This window comes from Schistosoma mansoni, chromosome 2, assembly GCF_000237925.1.
Source record: "Schistosoma mansoni strain Puerto Rico chromosome 2, complete genome".
Lineage (NCBI taxonomy): Eukaryota > Metazoa > Platyhelminthes > Trematoda > Strigeidida > Schistosomatidae > Schistosoma > Schistosoma mansoni.
This window is the reverse complement of record NC_031496.1, coordinates 10,304,704-10,318,696: the sequence shown is the minus strand read 5'-3', so window position 1 is coordinate 10,318,696 and position 13,993 is coordinate 10,304,704. Positions and strand designations below refer to the sequence as shown.

General features: G+C 37.7%; 1 protein-coding gene across 1 annotated transcript; it reads right to left on the bottom strand.

Annotated features, from left to right (window-relative positions):
* Positions 1-6,051: 6,051 nt before the first annotated feature.
* On the bottom strand, positions 6,052-7,674 carry Smp_176810 (elav (embryonic lethal, abnormal vision,drosophila)-like protein; the record flags this gene model as incomplete). Its single annotated transcript, XM_018795637.1, has 2 exons — positions 6,052-6,689; positions 7,068-7,674. 2 exons carry the CDS (start codon positions 7,672-7,674, stop codon positions 6,052-6,054), a joined length of 1,245 nt encoding a protein of 414 aa, XP_018649930.1.
* Between the last annotated feature and the right edge of the window lie 6,319 nt (positions 7,675-13,993).

Here is a 13,993-nt window from a genome sequence, read left to right as displayed (position 1 = left end):
TGTGGTATTACTGAAGAGTCACATACTAAGTAGAAACAGCTATCCAATAGACTCTTTTTCCACTAGTATCTTAAATGAGATCATTCCATAAAAAACAAATACCACTTACAAATTAATCTATACTAAACTCATTAAACCAAGTTATTTTTGGTAAGCCAAACAATTTCATCTATTGTAATGTTTCTTTTTTATTCCCTAAAAAAATGGATTACAAATTTTAATCATTTGAGAATCTGAGTGCCTGTTCGTTTCTAGATTCAATATTTCTGTTTATCATGTGCTTATTCAAATAATACAATGAAAAAGAGAAACACATCAATGTACACATGCCAGTCATAATGACCAAAGAAAAAAGAGTAGAAAATCTCCTTATTTTTATACAACTATGAATTGGTGTCATTCCATTTTAACAATTCATTTCCTTTCGAAAACAGGTATATAATGTTTACAATAAATGTGTCACGTTTAATGAATGACATAATTCATCAGCCTTTTTTGTTAATTTTTATAATTAGTTGTACATGATAGAAATATTGATTATCTTGTCGTTGAGCGAAATGATTTTATTTAAGGTGAGTGATAAGATATATATAGTTGAAAGTGTGAGTCAATTGAAGCTAGACCACCAGGGAAAACCTGGAAACACTGGACGGCTATATCATCAGCAGTGCGCATCCACGACCTCGCCTCGCGAGATCGAACTCAGGACCTACCAGTCTCGCGCCAGAGCACTTAACCGATAGACCACTGAGCCGGCATCCGATGGTGTTTATGTCTAACTCTAACCAATCCACGAAGTTGAGCAACCATTCACCAATTGTCTTGAGTGAGTTCTTATCTCACAACAGACGTGGTTTGAACTCCACTGGTCACTGATTCTCACTAGAACTCCACGATTTACCTCTCGAAGTCAGTCACTAGTGAGCATATGATTATTAGCTTCAATTGACTCATGCTTTGAACTATGAAAATACTAAATCTCCACAAAACCCCTCCTGATAATATATATAGTTATTGGTTTTAAGATGCATTTTCAAAGTTTCAATGAGAAGGCATGACCTGTAGAGTGAATCAAGTATAAAGTGAATCATTTGACCTGAACATGGAAAGAAGTAAATAAATATTCAGTAGTAAGGCGGCTAGTATAAGTTAATATTAAATATTCAATTGTAGATGCAATTACAGAGTCGAAGTAATCCAGATAATTTAGTAAAATTGAAATTTGACTAGCCATGAAATTCAGAACGCGCGTTTCACACTATTTTGGGCTAATCAACTGCATCTCAGTGTTGGTTTTTACGTTGAAGCTTAAAAACAGTACGTTGCACTTCAAACACCAAATGTGTTATCCACAGAACCACTCAATTCATATAGTCATTAAGTGGTTTAACGAGTAGTAGAACATAATAAAGTGTTGGTGGGATCACATAGCTACTATTCATAACTGAAATTGATCATTCCCTTATGCCTTATGCACACCCATATTGAGTTGTCTCAATATTCCTAATTAAACACAAGTTTTAGTAAGGTCGCATCGAGTCTAGCAATGGAATCCAGCAAGGTCGTTTCAGCTTATTTATTTAAATACTACGGTGAATAATAGTTGGTCGTAAATTGTCGAAAATTGGCCACAAGATATCTGGAACATTTTTTAACACTTCTTCTGATCAGGAATAAACAGACAAATGATGTAGTTTTTGTATTGATCTACATAATGAATGCTATTTAGAACTATATTTATTTTAATAGAAATTAGAAATGGGGTTATTTGATTGGATTAGAAGTTCCAAACATTTCGATATGACAAATGAGAGTAATTTTACATCAATTGATCACGGTGTTGTTGTCATATTTTCTATTTCCAAACGCTAGTAGAACCTTATTGGTTAAATAGCAGCGAAGTCATTAGGCCGGGTGGCACAACATTCCAAAACACTTTCGAGACTATGGACAATTAGTAGGGAACTGCGAACAAGAATTACATGCTAGCTAATATGGTTTATTAGTGAGACCAGCTGTCACATAGGGTTCCAATCATGACTGAATGATAACGTTCTTATAACGATACTCGATTCGAATGTCACTTTAATTATTAGTTCCTTCGAGATTGTAGTAACAAGTACTAACTAGTCAGTCAGACACAACGTAGAACTTCGTACGTACGTACATCAGTTCGAGTTGCCATACCACATTAGCACAGAGATGAAGTTGTCCATTCAAATCCTATGGTGGTAGAAGTAGTAAGAGTATAAGCAGTAATTCGAAAGATTAGGGTTCGAAGATGTTATTAAAGGAGTATAATACAGTGAAATAAATTTGGAAAGAGAAAAAGGATAGGGACATGAATTCAAAAGGTAAGAATTTGGTAGAACACAAATAGTGGATGCACCTTCGCCATTGCAAACTAATGCAAATACTAAATCCATAACTCCCTGCTCATTAATTCCAGATATAAGTAGGCGATACCAATTTTTTTCGTGAAGACTGTCATAATAAGTGAACTACTTTGAAAAGTTATTATAGTGTTATTTTCCTCAGTATATTTTATTTAGACCAATTTTGTTATAATTATCATTAGTACTTATTTTATTGATGATAATCTATTTCTTATTTCAAGTAGTAACTCGCATACTTAAAAGCTATGTCAAGAAATACTTGTTCCATCATAGTATCAGATGTAATTAACAAAAGACTAAATCACATTAATACCAACCTAATCTTTAAGTTTACATTATGTAAATAACTTCCACCAGGTGATGAAACTAACTTAGAAAGAAACGTTAGTCTCATTTTAAAACACTAGCATTCAGGTGTATGGTATTTGTTCCTGACCTTTCATTTCAGGCCCCTGAATGCCCTGGTACGGCCGAGAGTGGGGAGAGTCCGCTCTCCCTCTCAAAATGCTCTCACATGGCCACGCGTATATAGCCTCTGACAGGGAAGTCCTACTCACTGTCTCCTCGTGGTGGGGGTGTTGTTTACGAAAACCCGGCACTTTAACCGGGTTGGTGGACACGGAAAGTTCATCTAGGGAAGTTGGAAAACCCTGATTCCAAATCAATGGTGCACATGGGCTCCAGTATCCTGAGGAAACGAATGGAGTATGAACCAATTGTTAGTCACCGGCTACCATGGGACTGCATCTCCTCACGATGCTCCACTGCCTTGTGGATCAGATCATTAGACCAAAGGCTGGGGTGTTGCCCCGTAAGAAAACCACCTGCTTCGGTTCTGGCACCCGGGCAGTATCACAGTCCTCACACAAATCAAATGAGATTTGTGTGGCGCATATGTATCTGGTGCCCCTTCGTACCAATATTTATGCATTTAAATAAATAAATATATTTATTAACTATGAAACGATGCTACAAAGGGAAGTAACTGATAATGGATATTACGGATAAATTTTGTTAACCAATTTTTACTAAAAAGAGAAAAATATAGTGGAAGAACCGATAGAAGACGAAATAACCCGATATTATGAATTTTCTTCAGTTCCAAATAAGATAAGGAAGAGATTTGTCCTTATCACTAAATCTGATATCAGTACGTCATTAAACATGAATCATTTTACTTTTTCACAGATCAAAAGCATAAATTAAAAATAACTGTCTTCAACTAGTTAATTTTTGTCAGTAAGAGGCTGAAGAATATCACTGAAATGGTGAATCAATATAAGTTAGACCACTATTGAAAACCTGGAAGTACCGAATGGCCGTTTCGTCCCAGTATGGGACTCCTCAGTAGTTAATCCACGACTCCGCACGCGGAAATCCAACTAGAGAACTACAGCCCCGCTTGTGAACAATTAACCTCCGGACCGCTAACCCGCCATCGAGGTTTTAACGTCTGATTCCAACTAATTAATGACGTTGCACAACCATCTTCTATTACCTTCGATGAGTAACTGAATCACGCTATCAAACCATTTGACACCCCTCAGCTGTTATAAATTTGTTTTTCAAAGTACATCCTACTTAATACAAGTTTGCACACTATCCGGTTACGAGAACCAAATTGAATTGAGCAAGATTTAGAAATATAAATCAGCAGTTCAATCTCCAGAAATCAAACTTTTCAGTGATGTACAATAAAATATTTTCTAAGACACGGCAAGACCCCTCACTGTTTTTTTCTATTTTTAGGAGAATCTACTAAATTTGAACTTTTATTTACATTATAGAAAATCATACATGTGTCTACAGGATATCACACGCAACATTGCACTGTGAACAATATTTTTCTATATATTTTTAGATCTTATATCAATACAGCTAACTCGGTTGGTAATAAAGTCCATATAACTAGTAAATAAAGTGGAAAAATGATTAGGGCGTTATGTATCCCACACAGGTGACTGACGCTTGAGCATACATAACTAAAATTATACGTCTTAATTCCCTATTATATTATGGCGTTCGAAATTCTAACTCTTGTTAGTCTATTCGTTAACACTTGTAACTATACGTGAATAATTATATAATCCCTCTAATTAATGACTAAAACCACGTTTAGCATGGTTAGTTGGGTATGCCTATTCAATGTAATTATGTTCATTTCAATTATCATAATCACTTTTACACTGCTATTTAGTATATTTTACAAAGAATCCAGCAGTATTTAAAGGCTATATGAAAGAAGTGTCTCATATCTTGACTCATATTTACAGTCTCATGACAAGTATTACAACGTGATTAGACGAAAGACACCACCTATTTTACTGGTGAGATAATATTAAATGAGAAGAAATATTTAATCGATAATTATGAGTGGTGCTGACTTCTCATAAGAAAGTCTCGCCTTGATAACAGTAACTCTTAGTGTATATGACAATTAACAAAAGTATGATACTCTTTCGTAAATTATACTTAACTGTAAAAAGCTGCATTACAAATGAATATCGAGAATTCAGGTGTTTAATTCCCAAAGCAGTAGCGAGGAAATAATGTCTTTAATAAACTAAGATATTTATGTTTTGTTTTCTAACTTTAGAAACCTAATATAAAATATATTTCTTCTGTTGGTGAATTAACTTAATTATTGGATTCCTAATGGAGACTTATGATAGCCGGTTCTACGCCTTTTGTTCAAATTAAGTGGACCTAAAAATTCGAACTGATAATGAAACTTTTTAAAAGAAAAACGAACCCGATGAATATACCTATATCAGTAATTTGAGTCTTGTGATCCAACTATTCGTTGATATAAAAACTGGAAAATGAACATAACCTCGAATGACAAAGTAAAAATAGCGTAAGATTAGTTAATTTTGTAAGACATTGTTTATGGTTGACCGTACCATGTAACCTTGTACTTGGAAATCTTATGATCAGTAATATTTAAGCAAAAAATGTAGTACTAAGTTTTAAAAAATCAACTGATCCACTCACTAGGTACTTGGGTGTTAGAAACATTTTAATTGTGAATGCTTATGACATTACCCTTTTGCCCAAACAGAAGAGATTGGAATGAGGCTTGAACCTTAAACTTAATGGCTGAAAGTCGAATGCTTTCAACACTAAGAGGATACTTTAAATATAGAAATATAATGAACGATTACATATAGGCAATTAGATTTCTTATGTTCACTTTCAACGTACCCATATGACTTTTAGTTTAAATAAAGCTACTTAAACTATATACGCAAAAGTATTAATAAAAATATAAGTTTACAGCAAGGAATCATGTAAAAAAAAGTCTGGACAAAAGTGTGGCGACAACTGGAAGGGAATCAACGCAATAAATAATTTCCTTGAGAGTATACTTAAAGTTGTTTTTCGGTACTGCATACCCTAAGAACTCCACACTTTTAGAATACCTTATAAAAATAAAGGCCCTGGAAGAACTCAAAAAAGGATTTGAGACAATGATTCCGTTGTAATAATAAACATTTATAGTCAGTAAAATTAATATTGTATATATATGTACATGGTGTCATTTATATGGGAAATGTATTGAAATTAATGAAGTAAATGTTTCACAAGAAAAAATACGTTCGTGCACAAATAGTCTGGTAAATTAACTTTTTGATGTGTAGTTTACACAGTCTTGTTAGACTTTAGAGGAGGCCATGTTGCTTCCATTAGATATATTTAAATTCCCCAATGCCTCGATCGTCTCTGAAACTTGGAGATTGTTGGAAGGTAAAATATTAGCAACATCTAATTTCTCACTTGACAACTGTGGACTGTGGCATCCAGAGTCTGGGATATCCCCTTTCTGTTTCGAAGCAGGTTTTTCTAAAGTATTACTGCTACTGAGACTTCCATATTTAGTCCACTTTCCTTTACTTTGACGAAATGAAACCTGTAATCGCCTACCAGATAAAAGTGATCCGTTCATTATATCTATCGAGTTTTGGGCACTCTGAAAATTACTATACGTAACGAAACCGAAGTTTCTAGAGGAATTTGTTTTGTAATCTTTCGGTATAGAAACATTTAAAATTGGTCCAAACTGTGAAAACAGAACAAATATTTGTGCTTCAGTCATGTTTCCAATATTATATATGTATACAGATGTAGATTCATTTTTGTCAATTTTAGTGGATTTGGGTCGGCCGAAATGAGAAAAGTCGTTTGATTGCTTACAAGTTGCGTCAGATATTTTAGTAGGTAAATTGGATTGTTGCTGACTTAGGGTAGGATAAAATGTATTTTGAACATTGGTAATTATAGGACAACCTTGGACTGAATTTCCATAACTTTCCAACTGATTTGTACATAAAGTATTCAAAGGGATTTGGTTAATATAGTTCTGTTGAAGAGGTAGCCAAAGATTTGGATAAGGTTGTTGTGAATAGAAGTAAGGGGCCAAGTAACCAGAAGTTACATTTAAGGCGGAAGCAGGGTTCTGATACTCAGTATTGGGGTAATCATTACTCCATAACAGACCCTGTGGATTTAGTTGTGGTTGTATAACAGGAGACTGCAATAGTGACCCTTGGACAGAGTGGGCCAATGCTGTACATAAATTGTTAGGAATGTAAGGTAATTGTGGACAGGAAGGTGTATAAACTTCAGGAACTGAAGGCTTTGACTGCGATGATAAGTGAGCAGATAACTGACCGTTTCGCAAATTTTGTTGATGTAAAAATGGTCTTCTGAAGTTGTTTCTGGATTTTGTCAAACTAACCGATTGTCGATAAGGTGGAGTGGCAAACTTTATAGACAGCATCTGATTGTCTGTAGATCCGGGCCAAGCACGTGCATCTAAAGAACGCTTAGCTGCTTCGGCATCAGCAGGATTCTCGAACAGTACGTAGGCACTCCCTTTAGAAACATTAGTATCGTGGTCACGCAATATACGACACTGAACAACAGGACCGAACTGTCCAAATTCTGCCGTCAAATCGTGTTCGGTGAGTGTAGGTGGGAAATTTTTAACGTATAAATTTGAGCTTTGACAAAGTCGTCCTTGCAGCTTAGCTAGTGAAACTTTCAGAATCTTATCGGCGATTCGGTAACCATTAAAGCGTGAGATAGCCTTATGAGCAGAGTCAGAATCTTCATACTCACAAAACCCAAAGCCAAAGCTGGACCCGCTATTTCGGTCTCGAATGATCCGGCAGGTTTTAATGGCACCGACAGATGAGAATAAGTTGGTCAAATCAGCATCTGTAATCGATGTTGGAATGTAGTTGATGATTAGGTTCCGATCATGATATACAACCATCTTTGGAGCTGAAATATAGAAAATTATTCTTCAGTTTTAAACGGATAACACAACTAAAAGGTGAAAATGAGATTGAAACCGATACTTTGAAAGGTTTAGGTTTTGTGTACTGTTTTTTGTAACTTAAAATGATCTTACAACAAACAATTTTAAGCACGCAGAGAGTCGCTATGTTACGACAGATAGTCTGTGAAACATTTGGTTACAACATGACAAGGATGAAAGATGATAGCGTGTGGGTGGTTGATAATTAAATCATTCATACCACAATTCGTTATTTCCTTCAGACAACCAGGAAAACGGGCTAGATGACGGTTTTTAGGCTTTAAGGAACAATTATTCAAAAGTGGAAATTTTCGCAGCGTTGGCTTCGGGTTGCAAACGTTACTGACATTGGTTATCCATGAAGTGTAAGAAACTCTATCTTACTCCTTATTTTTTTGACTCCTCTTTACTATGAGAACAGTTTTTGTGGAGATGCTCACTGTTTTTCAATACATATAGCTGCGATGAGCAGCACACAATCATCTGTAGACTTGAAGTTAGCTGTTTTCAATTTAACAGCATTTTAGCCAACTTACCTACGCTGGATTTCGAAAAGCAGAAGTTTTAGCTTACATAAATCTTACAAACACGTATGTAACTTTACAGTAGACGTTAGTTTGTTTTAGATGTTTCCGTTCATGTAGTGCTAACAGTACAGAAGAAAAATGTCTACCCATTTGTCAAAATCGTCCCAAAGTAAATGATATATTTGTTTATAACGGAAGTCTGAGTTTCAAAATGAATGGTGCTACTCTCCTGAAGATAATTTTAGTCGGTTACAACTGTCTTATTATACAAGTTGTGCTACTTAATACATTAAGTTCAAAGGTCAGAAACCTGCACTCTAAATAGATGCTTTCTTGAGCTTGTTGTACAAACTGGGCGCATCAAGGTAGATCGCAAATCATTCAGTCAGTATACCAACGCTCACTCAAGAATCCCATTCAAAGACTGGTTACTATCCTTAAGACCACTTAGAGTAGTGAATTAGTGGTCAGGTCGTCAGGATTCTAATTACTGAGATCCAAGCTTTAAATCCATTTTACATAAATGGTTTCGTAAGCCAGGTGCAAAAGCTAGTATTTATACAAAGTGAGGTGTAAAACTAAATATACAAATTCTGAGTTTCACTTTCAAATAAAACACAATATTTTGATATAGCTTTTGCACACAAGGTAATCTGGCAGTCTCGGTTTGAAATTGTTTTAACATTGGCAAAGTGCAGTATGAACATATGTATTCGGATACGTGACAATACCAGTAGTTTTGCTACTTTTGAGATGTGTTAATTGTTAAGAACTTGAACACACTACTTATATCAGTTTTGGCGTAATACCCCCACTGTAGTCCTAAAGATTATCCAGACAATGGGATTTCAAACGTGTATTGTAGCTCATCTAGAATAAACATTACATTGATTAATTGCCTGATCTGCCTCGTAGTATGATTTTCTAACCTCCCCAACGATCACATTCTTTAAAATTGTCGTTATGCTTCGACTAGCTCTCTTAGATAATTGATAATAATTCAATTTTTTTAAATCACTATCACTAATTACGATCGTTAAGATGCCGACAACTTATGGTTTCAAGTTAGCAATTGATGAGGCAAACTGTGTGCATAAAAAATAATGTCTATATCCACTGAATTCTTAGGAACCATAGTTACCACCGCCTAGGAGGAAAATCACGACTTATATTTCACAATACTAGACCACTCAAATTTGACAGAGTATGAAGTCCCGTATATTTAATAAGCAGACAATATGAAAGTAAGCCCAGTAAATTATTCAGAAATCTAATACAAAACTACAACAAATTTTAGTGGTATTTAAAAACATGAGCACATAAACTTTAACAATACTGCATGAATTTCTTGATTTCGACACATTTGAGTGGCATACGCTCTGAGCGGAAAGAATTATTTAATGGGAGATGAGCACTTGTTATGCATACCAATCTACCGACCTCAAGAAAATACGTGGTATCAAAAACGTGGCTTAAGTCGTAATCCCGCCTTTAGGTAAGGTCATTATCCTGATATCCAATATATAAACCGCCTATTTGACGAGCTAGTTTAAACCGAATAACTTCTTTGCTCCCTTTACCTTCTTCAGTACACTCAGAGCTACGGCAAGTACAACGCCTGGATATCTTCTCAGTTTACGGACCAGTAGCTACCAATATCAGTCTTCAGTAATAAGGATAGTAGGTTGATGAACCTGTGTTAATCCTGACAGATATCCTTCCAGTGAAGGTCCAGCTTCTTTTTGAAAATGTTCACTGATGGTGCTGATACCACTTGTTCTGGTAAAGCGTTCCAGTCATTGACCACTCGATGAGAAAAACGGGACCCCACCTTTAGTTTATTAGATCGCGGTTTCAGAACCTTCTTGCTATGACCCCGGAGATTATTAGTGCTGGAGGGAGCAAAAAGATAAGACATATTAACACCCAGATCATAATTAAAGATACGAAATGCCAGTATAAGGTCACCTCGCGTCCTACGATAAGATAAGGGGAAAAGAGACGTTTTAAACGCTCATCGTAAGGGAGTTTAGAAAGACCCTTTACTAATTTTGTCCCTACACGCTGGACACGCTCAAGCGATTTAGTATCCTTTATCAGACAAGGGCTAGCTGCTTGGATACAGTATTCTAAGTGTGGTCTTACATAGGTGGGATATAAAATTCGAAACATATCCTCGTCAAAGCATTTAAATGCTCTGCGAAGCGACCATAGCGCGCGATAGCCTTTGGAAGCAACCGCATTGCAGTGCGTTGTAGTTGTTAAGTCGTGACTTATAATTACTCCTAAGTCTTTGTGCTCTTGAACGCGTGGCAGAGATGTGCCATTAATGGTATAATGGTAACTAATACCGTGCCCGATGTGCATGAACACGCTCTTCCTGGAATTAACTTCCAGGCCCCAATCATGAGCCCACCTAACTAATTCGTCTAAGTCTGCTTGCAGATAACAACGATCAGTCTCATTTCTTATTGTTCTCCAGATTTTAACATCATCCGCAAACAATAACGTCGACGACTTAAGTAATAAAGGTAGTTCATTAATATACAGAAGGAAAAGTAAAGGGCCTAAGATGGTGCCTTGGGGTACACCACTTTTGACCGGTTTCCATTCGGATAGCGTTCCATTGACCCTTACTCTCTGTCTGCGGTCACATAAGAAGCTTCCTATCCATTCCTGTATAGCACCTGTTATTCCAAAGCTCGAGAGCTTTTGCATAAGACCCAAGTGTGAAACCTTATCAAACGCTTTGCCAAAATCTATGAATATCAGGTCGACAGACAGGCCGTTGTCTAGAGCAGCTGTCCAATCCTCTCTCGCAATGAGTAAGTTAGTCAAGTATGAATGCTTGTTACGAAACCCATGTTGCTCGGGAGTTAACAGATTGTACGAATCTATGTGACTCAGTAGCTTAGCCTGAATTAATTTTTCAAGCAACTTAACTACTATACTGGTCAGGCTAACAGGCCGGTAGTTAGATACGATCCGTCTCTGACCATCCTTAAACATAGGACTAACTATGGCGTCTTTCCAGTCTCTAGGTAGTTGAGCCTGTGAAAGGGACATGTTGAAGAGCATCGTGAGCGGTCTTGAGATAATGTCCGCAAGCGATGACAGCAAACGTGGGTGTAACCCATCGAGGCCCGGTATCTTACAAGGTTTTAGCATGCCTGCAGGTCGACTCTAGAGGATCCTCTGTCACGTGTAAAGGTCCTATGGCTGGTACCTCATTGTCAACGGGACAAGTAGTTGTAACACTACACGTAGAGTAGACTTCACTGAAATAGTTAGCAAATGTCTCCGCTTTCGCTAGATCAGATTCAGCCAATAAAGCTGAATTTTCGCTTAACAGTAATGAGGGAATACCATCACTACGTTTCGTCCGCCTTTTAACATACGAAAACAGTCGCTTCGGACAGGTACGGCTATCGTATGCCAACTGTCGCTCGTAAGCCGTGCGGGATTTAGCTATGGTCTTTTTACATATATTCCGAATTTTTTATATTCGCACTTAAATGATGCCTGACCTGTTGACAAGAATAAGTCCCAGAAGTGTTTCCTACGCTTCAACAGCTTCCGGGTTTTCTTATTAATCCAAGGAGGGCAATATGATAGCTTACGTGCTGACCATGAGATAAACGGTTGAGTTACGGATTCGAACGTAGACTTAAACCTATTCCATGCATCATCAATCGATCCATCAGCATCGACCGACCAGTCAATCGAGATAGCATAGTCCCTGATTGCCGGAATATTAGCTCTCCAGATATTAGGACGGGGTGGAGCAGATACATATTCTATACCATGTATCCGGAACTTAAAGGAAAGTACTACATGGTCACTATTCACCAGTGAGGGAAGGTGTTGAATGTCGACGATATCTTCACAGTGGTGTGTGAGGACAAGGTCTATTAATGACGGATTATGTTCCAAGTCTATGTGCGTCGGCTTAACGATACACTGTACAAGTGCACATTGAATAATTGATGACAGAAGGACGCTATCGAAGCCCCCACCTGGAGCTGTGAGTTCTATCCAGTTTATATGGAGTGCATTGAAGTCTCCAACGATGAGACAACATTCTGCTTTACTCCAAGAACAGACGTGTCTTAGGATAAAATCGTCAGCGAGACAACACGGACTACGATATATTCCTCCTATCGTCACTAACCCGTTTCTAGACCTAATTGTACGACATACTACCTCACACGTACCACTTACATGCGCCTCTGATATGATCGAGTTTATGCGGAAGTGGTCCCTAACATATAATATTATGCCTCCTCCCTTGCGACTTCTAACTCTATCACTTCTGATACAGATGTAGCCTGAAATGACTGGAGAACAGTCTATATCTACAGTTAGCCAAGTTTCGGTGATAACAACTATGTCCGGATTTAATTCGTCTACCATCAAACTTAGCTCGGACATCTTATTCTGAAGACTACGAGCATTCGTGTAACACACATTTAAGGTGTTTTTGGAGACATACGTTCTGCCCACACAGGTCTCGGAAGCATTGGCTTCCAAGACCGGACAACCCGAAAACCCTTAATCGTAAGGTTCGCTTCACCGTTTAGCCTTCGAGTTTTTAACTCTGTTAGGGCATTCTTCCACTTAACCCGATCCTCAAGTGGCCAGTCAGGTCGAATACGAATGTTTGAGTCACGAGTTTTGCGTGCGTTATTTAGTAATACGTCCCTTTCCTTAAAATTACCGAGTACTAATTTAAGGATCCTTCTCTGTTGGGTTTCGCCTCCAACATACCTACCAAGTCCGATGACTTTCGAGATATGTACCCCTGGGACCTCCTCTGGCAGTATATTTCTGATGAGAGATCCCACTAACTGCTGGTCGTGGACATGTCTCTTAGCGGGATCGATGTCTTTCGATTCTGCCAAGTTCCAGATGATTACACTAGGCACCTGTTTAACTTCCTTAAGAGTCGTGTTCACGGCCTTTGACCGTGATGTCAGATCCTACCGGTTAGCTACCGGCTATGTCTTTGTTTCGCAACGACAAAAAAACTGGAATGGGGGCTGGAGTAGCCTTATACCTATAATACCTAAAAGTACACCAACTTCACAATCAAGAGTTTCTCAATCTTGATGAATCCGTATGGTGCTCAGAAAGGTTATCTACCATCTCGAAGTGTTTGGTGGGGGTCATCTACAGGAAGCCCACTGCCGACATCGAGTACGATAATCGTGCGCTCTACGCATCTTGGATGCTCTCGTATTTTAATTCCAGAGGACTTCAATCTTCCTAGAGTCAACTTCGCGGAACATACCTACATTGGAGGTGAAAAGTCTACTGAAGCTTGGTTCTCCAACCTCATTGAGGATCTGGTATTATTCGAAAATGTGAAGTCGGTAACTCGTTGGAGAAACAGTCAGACGCCGTCGCGCTTAGACTGGGTATTCACAAATGAAGAATTCCTAGTCGATGATCTCTCAATTCTGGCTCCCCTGAGGAAAAGCGATCATGTCGTCTTATCTTTCAGTTTTGTCAGCAAAACTGAGCTAAGATATCCCACCAACAACAGGCTCTGGAATTTCAAACGGTTGAATGTGTTAGCTTTGCATGACTATCTACAACAGGTGGATTGTGATTTTCACCTTCAACTTGAAGTGGATGCTCATTGGGATTTCTTACTGCACACGCTCTTATGTGCTACTGAGCATTCAGTTCCTTAGATGGTCCCCAAAAGCTACAAGCAATCTACAATCATCAAGAACCGCACTCTT